This window comes from Sprattus sprattus (genome assembly GCF_963457725.1).
Source record: "Sprattus sprattus genome assembly, chromosome: 4".
NCBI lineage: Eukaryota > Metazoa > Chordata > Actinopteri > Clupeiformes > Clupeidae > Sprattus > Sprattus sprattus.
Genome location: NC_137923.1, coordinates 7,794,603 through 7,819,336, shown reverse-complemented (window position 1 = coordinate 7,819,336; position 24,734 = coordinate 7,794,603). Strand labels below are relative to the sequence as shown.

At 45.6% G+C, this 24,734-nt stretch overlaps 1 protein-coding gene across 1 annotated transcript in view; it reads right to left on the bottom strand.

Annotated features, from left to right (window-relative positions):
* Positions 1-5,116: 5,116 nt before the first annotated feature.
* Positions 5,117-24,734, bottom strand: part of lamc1 (laminin, gamma 1) — a 56,091-nt gene continuing 36,473 nt past the window's right edge. Inside the window, exons 3-28 of the mRNA XM_080837674.1 lie at positions 21,482-21,612; positions 19,096-19,262; positions 18,145-18,333; positions 17,792-17,909; positions 16,890-16,988; positions 15,263-15,399; positions 14,814-14,936; positions 14,422-14,611; positions 14,142-14,254; positions 13,277-13,498; positions 12,818-13,006; positions 12,388-12,633; positions 12,098-12,251; positions 11,545-11,687; positions 11,231-11,409; positions 10,968-11,124; positions 10,503-10,708; positions 10,180-10,259; positions 9,840-9,977; positions 9,603-9,747; positions 9,365-9,514; positions 8,941-9,055; positions 6,683-6,882; positions 6,107-6,265; positions 5,880-5,979; positions 5,117-5,788 (exon numbers count right to left, since the gene is read on the bottom strand). Of these exons, the coding sequence (XP_080693800.1) occupies positions 5,532-5,788; positions 5,880-5,979; positions 6,107-6,265; positions 6,683-6,882; positions 8,941-9,055; positions 9,365-9,514; positions 9,603-9,747; positions 9,840-9,977; positions 10,180-10,259; positions 10,503-10,708; positions 10,968-11,124; positions 11,231-11,409; positions 11,545-11,687; positions 12,098-12,251; positions 12,388-12,633; positions 12,818-13,006; positions 13,277-13,498; positions 14,142-14,254; positions 14,422-14,611; positions 14,814-14,936; positions 15,263-15,399; positions 16,890-16,988; positions 17,792-17,909; positions 18,145-18,333; positions 19,096-19,262; positions 21,482-21,612 (4,107 nt within the window). The 3' untranslated portion in view covers positions 5,117-5,531. The remainder of the gene's footprint in view (positions 5,789-5,879; positions 5,980-6,106; positions 6,266-6,682; positions 6,883-8,940; positions 9,056-9,364; positions 9,515-9,602; positions 9,748-9,839; positions 9,978-10,179; positions 10,260-10,502; positions 10,709-10,967; positions 11,125-11,230; positions 11,410-11,544; positions 11,688-12,097; positions 12,252-12,387; positions 12,634-12,817; positions 13,007-13,276; positions 13,499-14,141; positions 14,255-14,421; positions 14,612-14,813; positions 14,937-15,262; positions 15,400-16,889; positions 16,989-17,791; positions 17,910-18,144; positions 18,334-19,095; positions 19,263-21,481; positions 21,613-24,734) is intronic.

Below are 24,734 nucleotides of genomic sequence, written 5' to 3'. Positions count from 1 at the left end.
TTACCATTTTATTGCTTTTATAAATCAGTCATGGACAATATAAGTTGGCTTTTTGGACAAAACAAATCACAAAATAGCCCTCTTTAATGTCAAAGTGAAAACAGATTTCTACACAGTTATGTAAATTAAATAAAAATATGTAATGAAAATAAGTGATTGCATAAGTATTCACCCCCTTTAAATAGACTGAGCTAATTCAACAGAGGTCCAGCCAATTGGTGCTAGAAGTCTCACAATTAGTGAAATGGGGATCAGTGTGCATTGAATGTGTCTCAAGTGATTGTAGTATAACGACACCTGTGTCTGGAAGGTCCATTCACTGGTCAGTATTCAGTAATCAGTATTCCTGGCTACTGTTACACCATGAAGACCAAAGATCACTCTAAGAAACTCAGAGAAAAGGTTTTTGAAAAGTATAAGTTAAGGGAAGGATACAAAAAAATGTCCAAGGCTCTTAACATCCCCTGAAGTTCTGTTCAATCCATCATCAAGAAATGGAAGGAATATGACACATGTGTAAATCTGCCTAGATCAGGCCGTCCTTACAAACTGAGTGACCATGCAAGAAGGAGACTAGTAAGAGAGGCCACCAAGACACCTATGACTACTCTGAAGAAGTTTCAAGCTTCAGCAGCTGGTATGGGAGAGACTCTGCATACAACAACTGTTGCCTGGGTTCTTCACCAATCAAAGCTTCATGGAAGAGAGCCACTGTTGAAAAAATGCTCCACTTTGGTCTCATCAAACCACATAACCTTCTTCCACTTGACCATGGAGACTCCCGCATGCCTTTTGGCGAACTGTAGTCGATACTATTTTTCAACAGTGGCTCTCTTCCATAAAGCTTTGATTGGTGAAGAACCCAGTTGTTGTATGCAGAGTTTCTCCAATCTCAACTGCTGAAGCTTGAAACTCCTTCAGAGTAGTCATAGGTCTATTGGTTGCCTCTCTTACTAGTCTCCTTCTTGTATGGTCACTCTGTTTGTGAGGACGGCCTGATCTAGGCAGATTTACACATGTGCCATAATCCATCCATTTCTTGATGATGGATTTAACAGAATTCCAGGGGATGTTTAGTGCCCTGGACATTTTTTTGTATCCTTCCCCTGACTTATACTTTTCAACAACCTTTTCTCTGAGTTGCTTAGAGTAATCTTGGGTCTTCATGGTGTAACAATAGCCAGGAATACTGATTACTGAATACTGACCAGTGAATGGACCTTCCAGACACAGGTGTCGTTATACTACAATCACTTGAAACACATTCACTGCACACTGATCTGTTTTCACTTTGGGCTTTTTGTGAATTTTTTGTCCAAAAAGCAAACTTATATTGACCTGATGTCTGATTTTTAAAAGCAATAAAAGGGTAAAACATCCAAGGGGGTGAATACTTATGCAAGGCACTGTATATAAAAAAAAATTCTGGAACCAAAGGCAGAATTCTACGGAGCCCCTAAAGGGACATGAAAAAAAAAAAAAACTTTCTCGTGCGCACCAGAAACTTTCTCGTGCGCACCAGAAACTTGGCTACTCATTCTAGTAGGCTAAAACAGAGAGTAGAACTAGGCAGGACGGGCAGAGAATGGTCTAGAATCGACCCAGATCTGCCTACGGACATAAAACACTAATTAGAGTAAGTATCCTATGCCTAACTAATCATTCTACAATTATTAGCAAATGTAGTAATTACTTGTTTCTTGTTTCTGTGTTTTCTGTGTTCAGCCCTATAGCCTAGCCTAATTAGGCTACTTCAACCAAGGAGGCAGGCTACCTCATCTGACTGGCTGCATATAAGTGCTGCGCAGCTGAGCCTCCTCGACAAGAGACCCGTGCTATCAGAAAGGAATAGAATAATAAACCGATTTTCCCCAATCCACTCCTTTTTCCACCGTCACATTACACCATGCCTAGGAAACTAGGACAGCAGTGAGGATGAATTTAAATAAATGAGCCGTGTTTTGGCTTGGCTATTCTGGGTAGGCCTATATGGCCTATGTGGTTAAATTATGGGTAATTCTGGGTCAATTCTGGTTAAGCTTTGGCTTGTATGGGATATTATGGCTTTCTTATGGCATTTCTATTGTTTTTATTTGGCATAGACAGTGTTTGGCCCAATTGAGGGCCATGCTGTCCCTAAAGTTTCTGGTGCGCACGAGAAAGTTACTGGTGCGCACGAGAAAGTTTCTGGTGGGCACGAGAACGTTTTTTTTGTTTTCATGTCCCTTTAGGGGCTCCGTAGAATTCCCATGTGCCAATTGCCAAATCTGGCACAGAAGAGGTAAATGATGAGACAGAGCTTAATTTAAATAATTGCTCCCCGAATGGCTAGCCAGGTGGTGGTGTCTGCATTCACCCAACTCAGCACCTTTCAGAGGATGGTGTGCCATTTAACAAATTCAACACATGCTGAATTGAACAATTCAGAAAAACTGATTAAGTTATAACCTCTCTGCCGTTTGATTGAATTTGATGGAGCCTGAGGAGAACACAACAACTGGTGTCATATGTAATGTATGGGCATTTTAGATTTCTCCAGTCCAATCTACAACTATTTCTAGAACGTGTCCACAAATAAAGGACTATCAAGGACGATCACCTGTCCAAAGGGTCCACATTTATGCAACTTGCATGTAAAGGATTTATAGCTGTCCAAAATATATATAACAAGTCCAAATCGTGGTCAAACTAATTTTGGCCTGAAACACTGAACAGCCCTACTCATGACTTAATGTATGACTAATCCAGTATGTTCTGACCTCGGGTTTTCCACAAGGACATCTTTTTGCATATTTTGGGATGAGCACATGATCTTAGAGAAAGCCCTGTATTTATGCCATGTAAATGACTTCGGGAAATACACATATGACCGACTAAAAGGGCAAAGAGCATTCCTTTACTCATTCATTTCCACAACCCACAGAATGAGCTGTAATGTGACATCTTTAAAAGTGAAAAACTTGGTTTCTTTGAGGCTCGGACATCAGTAATACTTCAAAACATTCACACTAAATTGAATGCAGACATGGAACTATTAAACTACATGTATAAGAGCACTGAAACAAACAGCCTCTGAACAGGTCCGCCACTAAACTAAGAACATTTTTCAGGAAAAATGTAATAGTGACTTCAAGTGGTTTCATTCAGGAATGCTGTATAAATCACATGATTCAAAAATCCGGTAATAACAATTGTTTATTATTCAAATGTTACGATTTGATTTACAGGCAACTGGGGGTAACAAGCAGGGTGTTTTCAGGTCCTTTTGAGTGTGTGTAAAAAGATTACCTTGACATACACAGAGGCTGATAAATACAGTAGTATCCTCCATAGGTAAGGACCACAACAAGACTGCATCACACACACATACTTAATAACGACAGATTACAAAGACTTGGTACATTATAAATTAGAAATACTGTTTTATACATAAAAATTGTATGTGTTGCAAATCTTTCCACCAATGGCTGGGAGACCTAAACAGGACAAGGTAAGTCAAAGTGGTACTGAAGAGTTCATCTTTCGACAAATACTTTCTCTCCAAAAAACTGGAACAAATGAAAAATAAAAAAATCACTATTTAACATGAGGTTTGTATGAAGCTGATGGGGGGAAAAAAAGATTTTATGCAAGACAAATGAACTGAAAAGATACAAGAAATATTAAATCCTCTTGCGACCTTCTAGGTCTTAGATGTATGTTGATGGTAAGGACCTCTCAATGGGTTCCCTGCTTATAGGTTGAAATTGGAGGACATCGGTGAGAATGTAGTTTTTATGTGTACAATTTAGATTTTATGCCTTTGTCAAGAACACAAAACGATAGGACTGAGTGAAGCATACGTCCAAAGATTAAGGCACAAAACACTAATAAAAAATGTTTAACTAGCAACATGACCAAGCTCATTTTTCTTAATTCAAGCATATAATTCAGTAAAATGAAATGTTAGGCATACTGTGGATGTCGGTGAAGGCCACTCTAACTCAAAGGTGAGGCTGGGTTTGTCAGTCAACGTATAGAGAAGAGGTTCTGCTTACCAAAGACTCTTTTCATCAATTATTAACCACCCACTGACATTTTTTAAAACACAAATAAAATAAAATGGCAGAGCTATGAGGCAACAGCACTGAGCCATGTATACAAGCAAGCATATTATACCACAGACCTTATTATAGATATTTATATATTACGTGGAGGTTTCTGCTGATTTTTCTTTGTGAACCTATACGAGATGGCTGGTTGGGTCTTGGTTGTAAAATCAGCCAGTCCTGAATCATTTACGCACTTATTTACACAAATAACAAGTCCTCACTCTATATCATAATAAAAAAACATTCACACAAAAATATAACATTTGAAATAATTATTAGCACCAGTGTATCAGATAAAGTCTTGCTACGCAAATGTACAAAGTTGCATAGTGTGGGATTTTTTGCCTTTTGTTAATGTGTGATTTGCAGTACACCTGTATTAAGCAGCAGCTTCGGCAAAAAAAAAAACAACAAAAAAAAAAAACACAAGTGAAAATATGCTTTTGTAGTGTTAAAGACAAGTAATTACATGACAATTTGAAACTGTAGTGGATCATGGACACGTACGAACATGCATGAAAAGCAAGAGAGCAGGAGAAAGCCCCGTTCACGCGGCTCTCTTGAATGTGAGCGCGTGCATTGGAGAAAGGATTATGGTTGTTCAGTGAGCGAGTGAGTGTAAGCCTGATGTATGTTTTCCACCATCATCGCATTCTGCACCGTTCTCATGCTGGGAGAGAACCGGAGGCATATATGTGACAGCGGAAAGTCATAAAAACGATTCCTTCACTGCTAGTTTCTGTAAATTAGGCTAGGTTAACACAGACAGTGGCACATACTGTACTGCAGGTCATTGAAATAAAATACAAAAACAAACCAAAAAAAAACACTGATTTCCCCCAAAGCCCAACCAAACCCCCCCCCCCCCCCCCCCCCATGTCCTTGGGTCTGGAGTGGTGGGTGGGTGGAACCGCGGGACATTCTGTCGGGGTTGGCTGGGGATGAGGGGTGGCGAACCGTGGGTGGAGTGTGGAAGAGTCTGGAAGTGGTGCAGTCACGTGGGTTTCTGTTCAGCTCCGAGGGGCACTACCCTACCCTACCCTACCCTCCCTCTCAAGCCCCACCCCCTCAGCAACAGCCTGCCAGGGGGCAACGGCAACACAGCTTTAGACGTTTTCACGTCTCCTGTGCTTGTTGTATGGCAGAATTATATAAAGAAAAGCTGCTGGTCTCATGTTTTGACATTGAAAACCATCAGTGTGAAAAGTTGGCTTCTCTCTTGGGAAGAAAAAAAAAAGACACAAAAAAAACAAGTAAAGAAAAGACACGTAAGACACGTACAATTTTTTTTTCTTCAAAATAAAACCTATTTTGGTAAAATATTGGCGATTCTTTGCCCAAGTGTTAGACAGGTGGTGGAAGGAGTGGTACAAATAAGGAAAGAGGGGCATGGAGAGAGGAGGAGGAGGAGGAAGATGAGGAGAGGAGGTCGGGGAGAGGTTAAGGCCGCTCCAGTGAAGGGGTGTTGAAGCAGCCCTCAGGTAGCGTGTTCTTGATGTCATTGAGGTTGGCGATGTCTGCACGGATCTCGCGGATCTGTTGGTCATAGCCACTGATCATCTCCTCCTGGACCTTGGCCACGTCGTCCAGATCCTTCAGCTTCTTGTCGAGCAGACTGCTCTTCATCCTATCCTTGGCCTGCTTCAGGGAGCCGTCGATCTGCTCCAGCTTGCTCAGGTCCACCTTGTCAATGTTTCCTGTGACAGGGACAAGCAAGATTGCTCAACAGGACTGGTAACACTGCTAACACATGTTTTTGACCACACAAGCCTTTTTGTTTCAGCCTACCTAGCTGCTTGAGTAAGTCGTTGATTGTGTCGAGGACCATCCTGACTGCACTCTTGGCCTTGCGGGCATTGACCTCAGCTTCTTTGGCGTTGTCTGACGCCTATGAAAACAAAAACAATGACTTCACACTCTTAACCATTCTTGTGTGATGAGTGTTATCAATCTGAATAGTAGCCTGATTGTAGTTACTGTTACGTCCTGGGACCATGAGGAGAAGTTTCACTCACCATACTGGCCATCATCATGTCCTGATCAGCCTCTGCTTTCTTCTTCGCCAGCTCATCCTCAGCAGCTGTCAGCTGGGTCAACATGTCGCTCACTTCTCCGTCCAGTTTCGTGGTGTCCTCGAAGGCCTTCTCTGCATCTGCCTTGGTCTTTGCTGAGCCCTGAAACAGACACAGGGATCCTGCATTATTTCTTGTCCCTTTTGGTGACTAAATGTTTGTATGTCGAGTTATTCACGTCATACTCCCGCATTGGTTCCCAATTGCTGCCCAGCCGGTCACTTTGCTGTTTTGAGCAGTTTCTACTACAGCACCACGTTGCCAAATGAATTACCAAATCCTCAGTTAATCAATCAGTTCGGTTTTTTATCAGGGTCAAAACTGTGCTGGTGTTGGCGAGGAAAATCTGTTGACCGTCTGCTCACAAGCTTTAAAATCAAACCTCTTCAATGGCTCTTTAAAGTGTCATTTACTGCCATCAATGTGTCATTTATTTCTGATTCACTAAATAAACACAGTAGAGTAAGGATGCTTTCATTTAGCTCCATTCACTATCTATCTACGTCTACAGACACCCACCTTCTGCACGCTACTGGCAATCTTCTCGGCTTCTTCGGCTTTAGCCTTGGCCTCCTTGGCGTCTGCGGCTGCGTTGCCCAGTGATGATTCCGCCTGCTTGGTCTTCTCATTGGCCAAAATAATTGTCGCATTGATTTCTGGGATACGCTTCATAGCCTCTTCTGCCGCCGTCTTGTTGTCGTTGACCCTCTTATCGAAATCTAGTCAGGAGAGGCACATCATGAGTATACAGTAAAAGCCTGGATACGCCTTAAGCCCTCATCACAGCACAATTTAACGTGTAACAGAGAAATACATAATAGAACACACTGACAATCTGTACATACAGCCGCGGAAAAAATTAAGAGACCACTTCAAAATTATCAGTTTCTCTGGTTTTACTATTTATTGGTATGTGTTAAAGTAAAATGTACATTTTTGTTTTATTCTATAACCTACTGGCAACATTCCTACCAAATTTCAAATAAAAATATTGTCATTTAGATAATTTATTTGCAGAAAAATGACAATTGGTCAAAATAGCAAAAAAGATGCAGTGTCTTCAGATCTCGAATAATGCAAAGAAAACAAGCTCATATTCATTTTTAAACTACACAATACTAATGCTTACACTTAGGAAGAGTTCAGAAATCAATATTTGGTGGAATAACCTTGATTTAAAATCACAACGTTCATGTGTCTTGGCATGCTCTCCACCAGTTTTTTACATTGCCGTTGGGTGACTTTATGCTACTCCTGGCGCAAGAATTCAAGCAGCTCGGCTTCTTTTCATGGCTTGTGACCATCCATCTTCCTCTTGATCACATTTCAGAGGTTTTTTTTATGGGATTCAGGTCTCGAAATTGGGCTGGCCATGACAGGGTCCTGATCTGGTGATACTCCATCCACACCTTTACTGGCCTGGCTGTGTGGCATGGAGCATTGCCCTGCTGGAAAAAACATTTTTCAGAGTTGGGGAACATTGTCAGAGCAAAAGGAAGCAAGTTTTTCTTCCGGGACAACGTTGTACTTTGCCTGGCAGAGGTTTGTAAAAGACCATAAGGATTGAAAAAAGCGGACTGGAGGGTCTTCTAGTTCGTCTTCTCTGATGAGTCCAATTTTCAGCTTTGCCCAACACATGGTCGTCTGATGGTTAGACGGAGACCTGGAGAGGCCTACAAGCCAGAGAGTCTTGCACCTACTGTGAAATCGGACTCATCAGAGAAGACGAACTTAGAAGAACCTCCAGTCCGCTTTTTCAACCCTTATGGTCTTTTACAAACCTCAGCCAGGCAAAGTACAACGTTGTCCCGGAAGAAAAACTTGCTTCCTTTTGCTCTGACAATGTTCCCCAACTCTGAGAAGTGTTTTTTCCAGCAGGGCAATGCTCCATGCCACACAGCCAGGCCAGTAAAGGTGTGGATGGAGTACCACCAGATCAGGACCCTGTCATGGCCAGCCCAATTTCGAGACCTGAATCCCATAAAAAAACCTCTGAAATGTGATCAAGAGGAAGATGGATGGTCAAAAGCCATGAAAAGAAGCCGAGCTGCTTGAATTCTTGCGCCAGGAGTAGCATAAAGTCACCCAACGGCAATGTGAAAGGCTGGTGGAGAGCATGCCAAGACACATGAACGTTGTGATTTTAAATCAAGGTTATTCCACCAAATATTGATTTCTGAACTCTTCCTAAGTGTAAGCATTAGTATTGTGTAGTTTAAAAATTAATATGAGCTTGTTTTCTTTGCATTATTCGAGATCTGAAGACACTGCATCATTTTTGCTATTTTGACCAATTGTCATTTTTCTGCAAATAAATGATCTAAATGACAATATTTTTATTTGAAATTTGGTAGGAATGTTGCCAGTAGGTTATAGAATACAACTAAAATGTACATTTTACTTTAACACATACCAATAAATAGTAAAACCAGAGAAACTGATAATTTTGAAGTGGTCTCTTAATTTTTTCCACGGCTGTATATACACATTATTCTAACCTGTATGCATGCAAGTAGCAGCAAGCACCATAGTAGTACAGGGCTCATTTTATGTTACTCATCAGTCCATAACATGTTTTGGAAATGAATAAAGATAAGGGCAACCTTGCATTTAATTGAATTATATTACCTTACATGTAATATAAATATATATTTATTACAGTGCTAATTTGATGTTAGTCATCGGTCCATTAACACAGTATGGGAATTGTTTAAGATAAGGGCAAACTTGCATTTGATTCATTTATTTCACATGTTATGTGTTATCTGTGAGCTCACCCCTGAGGTTGGTCAGAATGTCCTGAGCCTCCTGGTACGTTGTCCTGCCTTTCTTGGCAGCCTCCTCAGCCAGGGCCTTGGCAGCATCTGCACGGGCCAGCAGCTGATCCGCCGTCTGGCACAGACACAAAAGCCAGAGGACAGGCAGTTAAGACACAGGACAGACAGTTAAGACACAGGGCAGGGAGTTAAGACACAGGGCAGGGAGTTAAGACACAGGGCAGGGAGTTAAGACACAGGGCAGGAATCCAACCCAGCTACGATTTGTCTGCTTTGATTCTGACGGTATTCTTTATTAAAACCTCTTTATTATGCTGTGGCCAGGCACAGTAGTATTGTGAATGTATTATCTGGCATATGAGGACTTCATACATGGCATAGTTCATACATTTGACACGGATAAGCAGACACTCAAGTCATTCACCTGTTGCTCAGTTTTGCCCTTCTCCAACAGCTTGCGGACCTCAGACTCCTTGCCCCGGAGGTCCTCCCTCAGGTCGTTGTACTCCTTCTCAGTCTTGTCGATGAGCTTGTCCAGGTCCGATGCCTCCTTCTTGATCTTGCTGGCCTCGTCCTGAACAGAAACCACACATTCATCAGTAACACAATGTCCCTTCCAGCTTTGAATTAGTTGAAAGAGATGAATATGTCTGGCAGCTCACCTCCAGGGATTTGGTGTCGAAGGGCGGCAGGGTTGTGAGGTTGGACAGAATCTTGTTGGCCTTGTCACCTGCCACCTCTGCCTCAGCCAACACTTTGTTAGCCTGTTTCTCCAGGTTCTTGGCAAGGTCCTTTGCTTCACTGTATCTGGGCAGACACAAAACAAAATAAAATTTGTCACAACAAATACATGTAGAGTGGATAGGAAATGTCCATCTGGTGCTCTTTCAGCAACATACTTCTTGTTGAGGTCATCAATGTCATTGCTGGTCTTTCCCTCGCCATCCAGTGTCTTCTTCAACAGATTGTATGCCTTGGTAGACGTGTCATTTGCGTCTTTGGCAATCTTCTCGATCTGATCAGCATCCATTTTATGCCTGTGCAGAAAACCCCATGATGAGATATTAGTTCGTTTTTTCATCCATGGTGCGATTTAAGCTTGTGTTGGACTGTTTTGTGTGAATTTTTGTCTACAAATCAACAAAAGAGTCGACCCGACCCGATACACACTGTTTTCCCCCATGTTTACATCAAATGGTTAGCAAGGTGTGTGCTGGTTTTTCAGAGGGCGGCTCTTACTTGTCAGCCAGGTTGCGGGCTTCCTCAGCCAGAAGGGTCATGTTGTTTGGCCCTCCGGCGGTAGTGAGCGGTTTGATGTCCTAGTAGAAACATTTGTGTTTGAGTCGCCACAAAATACTTGCATACATCTCCGCTGTTCAAAACCATGGATGTACCACTGTCATAGTTACATTCAGATTTCTTCGTTTACCAGCTGCTTCCACCTAAAGCGACTTACACTACAAATTTTCTTTTCATGTTAGAAACCTTTTGTTGTTCGTAGCTTGCTCTAGCAGTTGAGCCGCAGGAACATCAGGCAGACATACAATGTGTACTTTACTCACCACTTTGCTGATGGCGTCCTTGGCCTTGTCCAGCTCTTGGCGTGCTCTGTCGATCAGGCTCTCTGCGTCCTGGACACGTTTCTGGGCTTTCTCTGCCTGCGTGCCTGTGTTGTCCACCGTGTTGCGGATGTTCTGCAGCCGGTTCCACTGGGTTGTCAGGGTGCTGTTGATGTTGTTGAGACGTTCCAACAGGCCTTCATCTACATCTGTGTGAGGGCCGACAACAGAGGGAATCATGAACACCTGAGGTTGCCGAGGTCAGGCACAGGACTGTTTCACGGTGTAAAACAACTAGGCTTAGCAAACATCGATGGAAACATGAACTGTGATGAAGTGTCAGTGATGATGGTTGGTTTGTCTTGTGAGCTAATTGACTGTAACCTGTCGCCATCTAGAGGAGGTCTTGAGGTGCAACAGTCTCCGCAGTAAACACAAGCAAGGTATAATATATGCCGGTGATTATACCTTTGCTGCTCTGGGCCTCCTCCAACAGGTCCATGATGGCCTTTTCGGCTTCTTTGAGTCGGTCTTCAAAAGCCTTGTCGCTGACGGTCTCCGAACTGGTGCCAAGGTTGTCAATCAAAGTCTGCAGGTCGTGCAGCTTCTGTCTCTGCTGGTTCACCTGGAAGTACGAATCATAACAGCCATTAGGCACACAATCGTCAGTCCATTACCCTTCATCATATCAGTCTAGACGCCCATTAGTGGCATTAGAGAGAGGTGGATACCTTGTCTCTGACCAGCCCATAGCAGTTGGGACACTGCTGGCAGCCAGGCGTGGAGCGGTTGTAGAAGTAGTTCTCCTCGCACATGTCGCAGCGGGCTCCTATGAAACCAGGGCGGCACTCACAGCGGCCATCCTCCTTGCACTGCGCCGTCTGGGAGCCCTCCGGGTCACAATCGCAAGCTGCGGGAGGTCAAAAGTTCAGACGCGAGATAGACACTCTGCTGTCTGGGTCTTGACAGACAGGCGGAAGAGAAAAACAAGCACCTCCTGAGGGACGGGAGATGAAGGTCAGGACCATAAGAGAAGCATGCTTACGTTTGCAGCCGGACGAGCCGAAGCCGAAGAAGTTGACTTCACAGCGTTCGCACTGTTTACCCGAAACCCCGGGCTGGCACTCACACTGACCACTCTCGATGTCACACTGCCCGCTGGTCGAGCCAATTGCGCTGCAGTCGCACCTGAGAAGAGCAAGATCACAAAGTGAATGCCACTCCTCATTACTACAAATACTAAATATCTGAACATATGCTATTTTACTCGTGTTTAAGTTGTCCCAACATTCTCCACTTCTACTGGCTTTCCATAAGCAAAGTAAAGTTCTACCACATTGGACTGGAGGAGATGTGATGTGGACAAAAGCCCTAGGGGGGTATTCCAGGTAGGTGGTCTATTGACAAACCTGGGTGAGTTTATTAAGTTAATTAAGTGGTAAACCTCCTAATAGAAGAGCCCTTTTGGCTGGGTTATGCAACGAGAATTAAGCCATAGGTTTACCACTTACCCAGGGTCAGTTCTAGACCACCTACTTGTCACTACCCACTTAGTTCTACATAAGATTATTGTTGTTGAGTGGTAAAAGGTAGGGTACCTTTCACAGCCCTTGCCGCTCTGCAGGTTGAAGTAGCCGGGCTCACAGGCATTGCAGTCGCGGTTAGTCACGTAGGGGAGACACTGGCACTGCCCGGTGACCTGCAGGCAGGAAGTCTGCTGATCGACAGTCCCGTAGGGGGAGCAGGAGCAGGCTGGGAGGAGGAGAGCAGAGGGAGGAGAGAAGGAGCACCTGTGTCAATACACTCCTCTGACAGCAGCCTTTCATTACTCAGAAATGACGTTATTTCTATCTTAACCAGCTGGTCGGAGGAGTTCTTGATCACTCACGTCTGCATTTCTCAGCCGGGTTGGTAGCCAGCGCGTTGCCAAAGAAGCCCTCCTGGCAGCGGTCGCAGAAGAAGCCGTCTGTGTTGTAGATGCACTTCAGGCACTGGCCTGTCTCCCGGTTACAGTTGCCCACAGCATTGGGGTCAATGTTGTCACTGCAGGTGCAGACACGGCACGCCCTCACAGGCCCGTCCTGACCCAGGGGGTCCCCAAAAAAGCCATCGTCACACAGCTCACAGCGCTTTCCTGGGTAGGAAGGGAGACGGAGAAAGTGGGCCAACAATGAATTATTAAACTACAGCTGGAAAAGGAGACATTTTAGAGACAGCAAGAGCCAGAGACAGCAAGTCAAATTGTTGAATCGCAAACACCAAATAAACAGAGCCAAGAGGAATAGTATACATGAACGTAAGAAGTGTAATGTGTTTACCTGTGGTGCCAGCGGGGCAGTTGGTGCACACCACCTCTCTGGTCTTGGGGACAACAGCACAGGTGGCACCTCCAGGACACGGGCAGGGCTTGCAGTCCGAAGAGGAACCAGCCGTAGAGTCACCATAGAAACCGTCCTTGCATCTCTCGCAGCTCAATCCAGCTGTGTTATGCAGGCAGTCGCACATTCCTGCAGACAAGTACATGGGTGTCTTTCGACTACTAACCACAAGGGGGCAGCCTTATGTCAATGCTGGATAGAGACCGGCTGAATCTCCAACAAATGTGCACCATGTCTTACCATGTCCCACTGCGTGTCACATTTGCCACACAACAATAAAAGTTTCTGGTGTAGTATTAAGCTATCAAAATATGTTGTATAAGAGCAACATAACCAAGGTGACAAAAGCCTAACTCAGATCGACAAACATGGATAAATAACATAAGTAATGGAACTGACCGGTAACTGGATCGCATGCATCACTGTGGCCGTTGCAATTGCAGCGTTCACAAGGGCTGAAGAGGCCTAGCTCAGGATTGGCCCTCCGGTATCCCACAGCGCACTGCTCGCAGTGCTGACCCACGTAGCCTTGGGGGCAAGTGCACTTCTCTACCCATAGGGCAGGTGTGCCGGGGGCTCGGCGGGCAGTTGTTAGGGCAACGCTATCGAGGTAGCCAGCACCTGTTGGCGAAAGAGTTAAAAAGGTTAAAGAAAAAAAAAATGCCCTTGAACATGACTACGTGACTCATTATCCAACACTGAGACCTTGAAAGGAGGTACATAGCAGCAGCGATTTTGCTGCAATTTGTTATGGCGGCTAAGCACAGGTTTTGTCCACATGCTTATCCATATATAGACTATGACTAAAACCAGCGACTTTGAGCAGGAACGAACACACACACACACGTACACACAGGCACAAACAGGCACAAACAGGCACACACACACACGCTTGTTTTGTCTGAAGAGAAGCAGGAGAGGTTTATGGTAAATCTCTTATCCCGTCTGAGGTGTTTTGACTGGCTGCATTTTTAATCCACCTCAAAACCTCGCTTCAATAAGCAAACACAGGGTTTTGTGATCTTAATAGTTTAACTTAAATTCACATAACCTTTTATTTGCTGCATTATTTATTAAGTGGCCTTTTACACTAAATCTAATTTACCTTTTGAACTATGCAAATGACTTGTTCTTTGTTCCTTTGAAATTACATAATATACCTTCTAATGAGTAGAATACCCGATTACTAATGAAACTAAATCAGGACTGGCAGATTAAAGGTAGCGGAATAGTACCAGATGGTAAAACACCATCTCAGACATACTTCTTTCACTGTAGGTGCCACGGATTTTGATGGCTGTCAGGTTGTGCAGAAGCTTCTGGAAGTCACTGTGCCCGAGGCTGGGCCTCCATGGGTAGTCTGTGGTGTCATGGAGCCTGGAGAAACAGCAGTGCATACATTAGGACACAAGCACCCCCAACCCACAAGACTTACAAAAAACCCATGCGAACCAACCCAGTCATTACCACCTAGCCTCAAGTTTTCTGAATGCCATCTGAATGTGCCCAATGGATGGCTGCTTTGTTAATTGATCCAAACTCACCTGAACACGTAAGTCTTGACATTCTCCTCTGGGTAGGCGTTGCCCTGGGCGATAAGTGGCACGGTGACGCGAAGTCCGGCTCCCTCAAGCACCACATCCTCTGCAGAGAGGCGGGTGTCACGACGGTCCGACCGGAAGCTGAACGTGAGATTCTGGCCAAAGCTCAGCAGCTGACCGCCAAGGAACTTTTCTGTGGGAACAGCAATTTGAGTCAGAATTGTTAGCGGAAGCCAGCAAGAGTCTCTTGAGAGTCCTTAAATTCATGTCAACTGATGTAATGCATAAGGAGCAGGAAGAAACATCGGCACATTGCTTATTGCTCCCATAACAGTGACTATTTACTTGCTGTAGCAAGAAAGCCATCCAAATTGGATTTTCATTGAGCCATATACCTGGAGCCACAAAATAAATGGGGAAGTAGTCCTCGGAGATGAGCGAGATGTCTTGTGAGCTGGGGGACCACTGGACGTCAGCGCTGGAGGCATCCCTGCGCTGTCCTGTCCACTGATCATCATCTACAACCGGAGAGAGAGAGAGAAGGGAAGAGAGGAGAGGAAGAGAAGAGGACGAACAGGAAGAGGCATGAAAAAATGAGAAAAGGAACACTGAAGACTGCGCACACACAGACCAAACCATCGCTAGTGCCATATCTCTGTGTGATGCCTTGGGTGGTGTTGGAAAAGCTTTCAATACCATGCAAACTGCGTAACGGGGGGGGGGGGGGGGAAATAACCCAGTTCCAGATAATTCCGTGATCACAGGAGGTCAACCTTAAAGGGCCTAAATTAATTTCTGCACGGTCACGGCTGGCCTTTTAATGGAGATGGCAATTAAGTCTCACCGCGGTCAAAGTTGGAGGTGATTGTGTCGATGCTGTAGCCCTCGGCGGTGTCGCACACGGACGAGTGCTGGAAGCAGAAGCAGGGGGTGCAACCCTGTGGGTTCTGGGGGTCCAGGTTAAAGAAGCCCAGCTTACACCTGAAGGAGAGAGGGTTCCCACACAAGTACTACTTAGTAAACACGCTTTCAATAAGCATTTTATCATCAAAATGTAAATCGAAAACGCACATATGAACATTGTTTTATATATTAATGTTTTATAACAGCTCTACTTTTCACTAACTTAACACACACATCTAGGTATAAGGCATTGGGAGTACATGTTTTCATTTGTTGCGATCATTCTCGTTTAGTCACTAGGTGTTTTGGTGGCTGGATAACAAAGGACTGCCAAATCTCAGGCTCCTGTCTCTTTCTTTCTTCCTGCTCCTTGTTACTTCCTTCTGTCTTGTCTCTCTCTCTCTCTCTCTCTCTCTCTCTCTCTCTCTTTCCTACTTGATGACTGGGCCTCCATTGGGACACACTGAGGGGATTATCCTGCCCATGTGTGGCCCAGCTGGGTGACTTGAAGGAATGTTGCACCCAACGTGTGTGTGTGTGTGTGTGTGTGTGTGTGTGTGTGTGTGTGTGTGTGTGTGTCGAAGTGAGCAGAAAAGGGGAAAGGGGTGGAGGTGACAGGAGGGGTCGAGAGTTGGACAGGTTGAAAGGGAAAGTCCCCCCCCCCACACACACACACACACACACACACACACAGACACATACACACACACACATACACACACACACACACACACACACAGACACAGACACACAGACACAGACACACACACTTTGCAAATGTCAGCACTGGTGATCTGTTACACCAAAACAAAAAATGATGTTAAACTAAATATTTAAGTCTTTAAGTCTCAGCTCAAAAGCTGTATCATAAACAAGTTCTGGAGAAGTAATTTTGCAATGATCGTAAAAGAATTACATTTCCATTCAAAAGTTCCAAGACACTTAATTACTGACCCTCCATGTGGGTGGTGGTGAGAGCATGTGATCTGGATGGCTGTTTTACAATAGCTAAGTGCCAGACGCGAGTCTCCCACAGTTAGTCACCAGTGACTGGTGGGGGTTTTAGAGGCCCTAGATGGCCAGACAAGTGTCTCTGACTCCCTCTGTGTGTGTGTGTGTGTGTGTGTGTGTGTGTGTGTGTGTGTCTCTCAGTGGGGAGGCTTGAGCTATCTATGGGCTATTTTCTCCCCTGACTGGCGCTGAGGGAGCCCTGCTCCTAATTCTGACAGACACACACACACACACACATACCAAGTAATCCTTTCCCTGAAGAAAACGGTATGTATGTCAGTGGTCTAAATTCGATTCTAAAAACAGAGGACTGGTTGCAGGGGAGAACTAAGTGAGTGTTTGGCTGGATGTCCTAACTACCACCCAATTCAAATGCCAATTATTTTGTTAGTTCATCCTCATATAATATGAAACGACTCCCGAAACGACATGGATAGACAAAAAACAACTGATGATGAAAGGGACATTTTTTATAGAAAATGGGTCACATAAATAAATGTACCCAGCCCAGTGTGTGTGTGTGGTATGTGTCTGTAATAGACCCCGGAGTGTCTGACCTGTCACAGCTGAAGCCCTCCACGTTGTCCTTGCACTGGCAGCGTCCTGTCTGCACATCACACTCCTGTGTGCTTCCGGAGGGGTTACAGGAGCAGGGTCTGGGGGGGAGGGAAGAGAAAGAGAGACAGGGAGAAGGAGAGAGAGAGAGGAATGGAGGGATGTTTAACATTGTAGAAATTCACACTTGCCGAGTAATGGGTCTGTAAATACCAGACACAGACAAACAGACAGAAGTAAAAGAAGATACCACGCAGGTTCTGTGAGAGCTGCACTGAGTTTTGTGTTTATTGAATGAAGAGTGTGTTTATTGAGGTTTGAAGTCAATCTCATGTATGCTGAAGCAATCACATGACAGAAACAATAAATGAGCATTGATGGTACATGATTTTCTTTGTTCCAACAGTGAGGAGGATTTTTTCGTATAGTGATAGTTTTAAAGCATTCAGTGAAAAGTGCTTTCAGATGAAATACTTTAAGCTACAGGGCTTTAAAATAAATATCTTTAAGCTGCAAGCGCTTAGGATAAAACACTTAAGCTACAATGCTTCACCAAACATGCGTCAAGCTTTGCTGCTCCTAGAAGCTATGCTGCTCCTAGATGCTATGCTGCTCCTAGATGCTATGCTGCTCCTAGACGCTATGCTGCTCCTAGATGCTATGCTGCTCCTAGATGCTATGCTGCTCCTAGATGCTATGCTGCTCCTAGATGCTATGCTGCTCCTAGATGCTATGCTGCTCCTAGATGCTATGCTGCTCCTAGATGCTATACTCCATTGCAAGTTGTACACTGTTTGTGTAGCTACACTCTGTTGCTGTTGTTTAATGGTGTCGTGTTAGTGTCAGTCCGCACTGGCTGTCCAGACAGTCCCCTCCAGACAGTACTGGCGGGGGTTCAGCGTACCTGCAGCCTGCCTCGGTCAGGGTATGGTAACCCGGCTGGCAGCGGTCGCACTTATCCCCCATCACTCCTGGCTTGCAGCTGCAGCGCCCCGTGGCGTCACACTGGGTGCTCAGAGAACCTTTAGAGAAGGAGAAGGGGGGGAAACAAAGAAGAAGAAAAAAAGAAAAAAGAAATCGGATTAAGGGGAACCATTTATAGTGCTTCAGAAGTACAGACACGTCAAGAGAACCAAAAAAAGCAACGCCCACAACCATGCCACTTGAGGGAAAGTGTGAGGGATTTGTGACCATGAGAGGAATGGGCGGCATGGCGTGGCGTGGTGCGGTGCGACAGGGCAAGCGAGGGCCACTCACCCACGGAGTTACAGCTGCATGGCAGGCACCGGCTGCCAGATGACTCTCGGTAGTAGTTGTCCAGGCAGCGCTCGCAGTTGGGCCCGTCAAAGTTGTCTGCGCAGTTACGGCAGTGGCCTCCACGGCCTGTGGCGCGGTACAGCTCAGAGTCGAAGTAGCACTCAGAACTTTTGCCATTGCAGTTACAAGCTGAGAGAGAGAGAAAGATAGACAGAAAGAACGAGATAGAGAGAAAAACAAAAACACAAGTTTTGACTCATGAACGATCCAACTGTTACATAAGACTTGATTGGAACATAACAAATCACACAGTGCTATGGAGAGGGATGAGGGAGGAGATTGGCCATGAGAACTGAAGACTAATTCTGAAGCAAGGAGTAGTTGCGAAACTGTACTGGGAGGCAAGAATCCTTGTGGGAATATCACAGAGTGCCACAGATGCCTCTTACTCATCAAACCATATGCTAGGACAGCTTCTGGAAAAATGTTTTGGCAGGCACAGAGTTAAGGGAACGGAACGGTGAAATGTGAGAGGGGAGACTCCCTGTACTGCAGGGTTATGAGAACTCAGTGTGTGCAAGTGTGTTTTGTACAGTCTTGTATCTGATGGGCAGATTAGTCATGCATTTCCAGGAAGTGGCGTCGTCTGAAAGGAACCGATATTAAGCCCTCTCGGCCAGCGGGGCCTACGCTCCCACAGTCGACTCAGTCAGGCCGCTAAGAGCAAAAGAGCGGGATGGGACAGAGGAGCCTGTATCTGGACACCCATCTTCTGGGGGGTGGGGGATTAGACAGGACGAAGGAGGAGTCAACAGTGTCATACAGAGTGGCTAAGGGAGGAATGCTGGACTGCACACGCAACTCTGACATTCTGTGCTTTGTGTGCTGAGGGGGTGGGGGGCTGGGGGGGGGGGGTCAGGTCAGAGGGGAACAGGGTGGACCGGGACTTACGCAAGCACTCGTTGGGGTTTTCGGCCGTTCCCCTCCTCCAGGGGCGGTCGTTGTAGAAGGGCTGGCACACCTGGCAGTCGTCACCCTCTGTGTTGTGCTTGCAGTTGCACACGGTCTTGCTGTACTCGTTCCTCGTACACTCACTGGCGTGGCCATTGCACTTGCACCTGGAGATATGGTGGGGGGTGGGGGGGGGGGGGGGGTAACAGCGTAATCAGTTACAGGAGCAGGAGAGCTGTTCACGATCCAAGCGTGTTGATGCTAAGTTCCTAAATCTTTCCTGACACGGGTGTTCCAGAATACTGCATGCTTGTGATGAATGATTCTCATGGGTCTTTGCCAGTTTGTGCTCCACCAGTCTGTCAGGTGTTGGGTATCAATCTATAGGTTTACTGACCTGTCAACACATACATTCCTAAAGGAGGGCAAACCACCACTAACAAAGCAAACAGCAAAAATATAGTGTGAGATTGTGTGTGTGTGTGTGTGTGTGTGTGTGTAAAACTTTTCTTAGGTTTGTTGACACACCCAGGTGATCAAGGTCATAGAGTTTATGGTGACTGATATGAAGAGGAAGTACATTCCCGGGCGTCCGACTTTATGGCGAAGGCAGTATAATAATAAAGTGGACGTGATGGCGAGACAAAAGGTCAGCCATTCATAGGTCCGTGAGCGTAAATATTAGTCGATAACAGGCATGGCGAGCCGGAGCAGATCTATATTTGAGAACATAAAGCGCTACCAAGGGCCTGAAATCATAAGACTAAACTTTAAAACACACACAGACAATATCTAGCTTCATGAACTGCAATGCTTATCTCCATTCCGTATTTTTTCACACATTTCGCGATTAACATTCAGGTCATATTAAGATAAAGTGGCACAAAAAGGAAATGAAAGAGCGCTAACAAGATGCCCTTCACTGTGTGGTGGCCGCGCGCCGTCAGATTACTGAATCAATTTTACCGCTCGTCACCGACCATTCCCCAATCACGGCAACGGGCTGACGGCCTGTACAATGCTTCGTTTGTCCTGGCGGTCTCCCACTCGCTGTGTGTGCGAGCGAAAGGCTGAGGGAACATTCTCCAGCATAGACACTTTGACAGGGGCCCCTCTGAACAAGAGAGGACTTGCGTGGCTCAGCCTCTGCCGTGTCCGTATTGTCTCAGGTGTTCCTTGGCAGCGCCGTGTGGAAAAAACTGATGGATCCTATACAGCTTGACAACCCACTGCACACCTCCACTCTATAGGAACACGTCGATGCTTATACCAAGCTTTTGTTTCCCTTTCCCCTCGACCTCTTCATCTCTATTACCCCACCCATCTCTGTGTCTCTCTCTCCCTCTCCCCCACTCTCTCTATGGCAGTTTTTCTTCCATGCTGTCCCTTTTGCTCGCTCTTATTTCCGCTCCCTCACTCTTTATGTATTGAAGCAGACACAGGTAATGGGGTTTGATGGTGCAGACCATCCAGACACCAACCTTCTGTGTTGTGCTGTTCTGTGTTCCGCGGGTACTGCACTTGCTATTTCACTCCCGCTTTACCTTCATTGCACTCTCTACTAAAGCAGGGTCGCTGGGGGGTTGGGGAAATGCGCCTGTGTCTCCAGGGCAGTGGGCCTGGCCGTGAGAGCCGGCAGGTGTAACACCCCTCTTCTGGCCATCACTCATCTCCGTCCCAACCACCACTACCACCGCTCTAGTCCAGCCCGCCCCATTCTGCTTCCTCCGTGCTCTGTAATCCAGCACTCCCAGGCAGGAATGTCGGGAATGTGGGCTGTGTAATGGAAATCTGCTCCACATTTCAAACAGATTAAGGTGGAGAGACGTGGTGTGGAGCAGAGAGGGCGCAGTTGAACAGCGGCCTGGCTCCCCCGTCCTTAAGGATCTCTCTCTCCGTGCCCTCACTGTACACACTCATCAAACATGCTCCGACTGCTCCAGGGGTGGGGATTCATCAGCCTGGAGGACACCCGTCAGAAGCCAACTCTACAGTAAACATGCACCACCAATTGCAGCTCACATTGCTAGGTTGGGAGACACCCAGGCTGCGCTGCAACCCCCCACCCCCCCCGCCCCTCCCTCCATCCAGGTTCAGCCCCCTGTCTGCAAACAGTGAATGTGCACTAAATCAACTGGCCCTGTGACTAATGAACCTGGCCCTTGCTTTTCATGGGAGTTCCAAACTGGCAGTGAACGGAGATATGGGCCTGTGTATTTTTGACAGGAAAACAGGACAGTGAGCCGGGTTTGAGGCGTGTTTTTTTGGCAATCAGACACCGTCTATTCCAGTAATCCACTGGCAATTCTCATTATCGGACAGCGTGATGGAGCAGCTGCTGCACTGGTAGATGTTAAGTGAGACACCGGAGGGGACACCGACTCACCTTCCACCCACGGCAAAGTCAGAGATGGCGTAGTAGTAGGACTTCAGAACCTTGGGGTCGTTGAAAACCTCGTCTCCGAACGTGTTGAGCCTGTTCAGGGTCACCCGGATGTCTGTGGCGGTCACCCATTCCTGCAAAGATTTCCAGACGCAGTGTGAGAAATGCCCAATAAAACCTCAAACCCACTTCAACAAAGGGAATGCAAACAGTTGCCCAATCGTTAGATTTACTGAGACAGGAGAGCAGCACACAGGAGAGAAAAATGAACGTGACATGCAGAGGTTAACAAGAAGATTAGATTGTTGAAACATTCTGCGAGTTTTTTTTTTTCACTGGGGTAAACGAGAGGCTAGACTTTGAAAGAGCGGTGGCTCGCCTCCATCTGTTCTCTTTCTCTGCAGCTGTTTAAAGAAAAATAAATACCACCCACTAATCTAAACCAAACGTATTACAGTCACGTGGGGGGAGAGTTATGAACTATATAGGACTTTGGTCTGATTATTTGATGCCACAGTCAACTTGAGAGTGAATAAAATCAAAATTTTGTGCCGAGCGAAACTTGCATTAAAAAATAAAAGCACAGCTGGGATGTTATTGTGAAGGAAAACAAATGGAAGAGAGAATTCAAGCCCTGCTGTTCCGAACAGCATTTCAGACGACATCATAGGTAACTACAGAAATGCCTGTAAACAAAACCAAAACAACTGTGACTGCTACTTTTAGACCTTCACTTGTTGCCAGCAGACTGGCCCAACGCTGGCGCACCGGGTTAACTCAGGCTGCTGAGTAACTGACTCATTCTGACACCTTCCCAATGGCGGGCAGCCGTGATTCAGGACATGTTCCAGTTCGGGCAGCAGGCTGGTGCCAGCAAACACTTCCACCCCTGTTCCCCCCCACCCCCAACAACCTCACACTGCCCACTCAATTCAAGACAGACCAACGTCCAAGCTCTCTATACAGCCATTCACAAAAATGTCATCTTTTCACAAAGCTAGGGCTGGGCGATATGACGATATATATCGTGAGGACGATAGAAACGTGTCTATCGTGACCTTTCTCCTCTATCGTTTCTATCGTGATAAACTTTTTCTCATTATACAGTCAGCTGGCAGCTTCAGTGGCTGCTAGCAACGTTTAGCTATCGCTGCTAGTTGAGATTCAACGGTGTGTCGCTGGTTTCCCTGGTAACGGACAGACGGTTAGCAGCTAGCCCTGGGTCTACTTTCTGATTGACGCTATTTGCCCTGCCATCCACGGACAACTCAGTTTGACCCATCTCTCTGGACCATCGAGGTACTGGGTTCCAGTTGTATTGAGTTCCCGAACTGAACGGCATTATACAAACATTCGTATCGCTCACACACACCGCCAGCACAGGCGCTTGCCGGAGCGCCACAGCACTCTGTGGATTGACAAATACGTCATCGTACGTATTCTGAGCTGTGACCATCGACTTTTGAACTCTGAACTCATACATCTATTCGGAACACAAAGAACTGTAAAATACATCGGGATTGTATTGCCATGTTGTTATATTGTTATTGCATTAGTTAAGTTGTTTATTGATTGTATATTTATAGCAAGCGTGAACGAGAGAGTGATTGGGCATTAGGCCACTGATATTGAATGGGTATGAAAATAGTTATTAAAGCAAATATTTAGAGTAGGTTCATTGAATGTATCTATTTATAATAATTAATATTAGTACATGTCTTATTTAATACTGAATGGCTTTTATCTCTTCATTATATTTAATATTAGTCAATATTACAGGGGAGTGAGATCTTAGTTACACTCACTCTATACACATCATTTTAGTAGCGGATTAATGCTCCCGCTACATTTTTTCCATTATTATATCATTATCGTGATATATATCGCTATCGTGATATAAAATAATCCATATCGTGATATATGTTTTTTTCCATATCGCCCAGCCCTACACAAAGCCATTGTAAAAATAAACTGTACAGGAGATAAATGGTACTATAAAAGGGCCCTTTTGGAGAATTACAGATACAGACATGCATATCCGCTAGAAAACTGCAGATTGATAGCAACAAGTAGGCAGAGAGAGAGAGAGAGAGAGAGAGAAAAAGATACATTGATAAAGGGTAAAGTGAGATTGTGTGAGAGAGTGGGAGAGAAGGAGGCACCAAAAAGAAACTTCCAAGAAGAGCAGGCAGAGGATAAGGGGCCCACACCTCTGGGCTGTTCCCGGGCAGCTCTCCAGCTGTGAGTCCCCCCACATACGCTCCTCACACACACATCCCCACAGACACACCAGCTGAGTGTAAGCATGCGCCATACACACACACACTTCACTACCTCATTTATCACCAGGGCTGATGGCATTCTCTTTGGCCCCAGCTGATATCTGTGCCTGTGTTTATTAAGCCCTGCCACCAGTCAGCACCCGCCACGGACAGCAGGAGTAGAAAAGGAGGAGAGGAGAGAGAGCTGACCGGTCTGATTCCTACTCCCATCTGGAGCAAAACACATGTGCTGTACAACTCCACCTCGGACAGGACATCTCAGGAGATTTTACCCAGCCTCACGTAGTTAAACAGCATAGAGCCATTTTTCACCTAGCAACACAGTTAACTGGTGGCTTTTGCCGTTTGGTCTTACCATGACTAAGACATGGCTGGAGTGGTCTTCTGAACCAAGATTGAGAGTGGACTTTAAGAGCTCAGTCACCACTGTTCAAGGATTCTCTCTTTCACAGAAGAATTTAGAGCAGAGCAATTCTGGGCAAAGCGGCCTGTCTTCACCCACCTGATGCCGCCATTACGGCGTAGGCACTACAGCCTGTGACGCCAAAGAAAAGGTATCCATTCCTAAAAAAAGAACTCTGGGCTTTCGGTATAAATAGCGTTATGCCACATGAGTAAAGTCTAATATGGAAGTATCTGGGGGCAGAGCTAAATCTGTCCGTTTGGTAGAGGTAGAGCGTTACACAGAACAAAAAAGCCAGTTATATTCATAACGGGGAAGGGAAAGACCATGAGGACAAAGTCTGAGGCCTGCCAACCATGACGAGACAGACCACACGCGGGCAGGAAAAAGGGAACACACAGAGGGGGGCATCAAATTGTACTACACGGAGCTCAGTGGGGGGAAAAGGGCACCTAGGATTATACGTGATTCAGACTCTGGATGCAGAAAACTAATATAGTGGTGCATGGACAAAGCCTGTTCCAAAGTACACACAAACTTAAAGACTGGCTAAACTATTTAACCACACAGT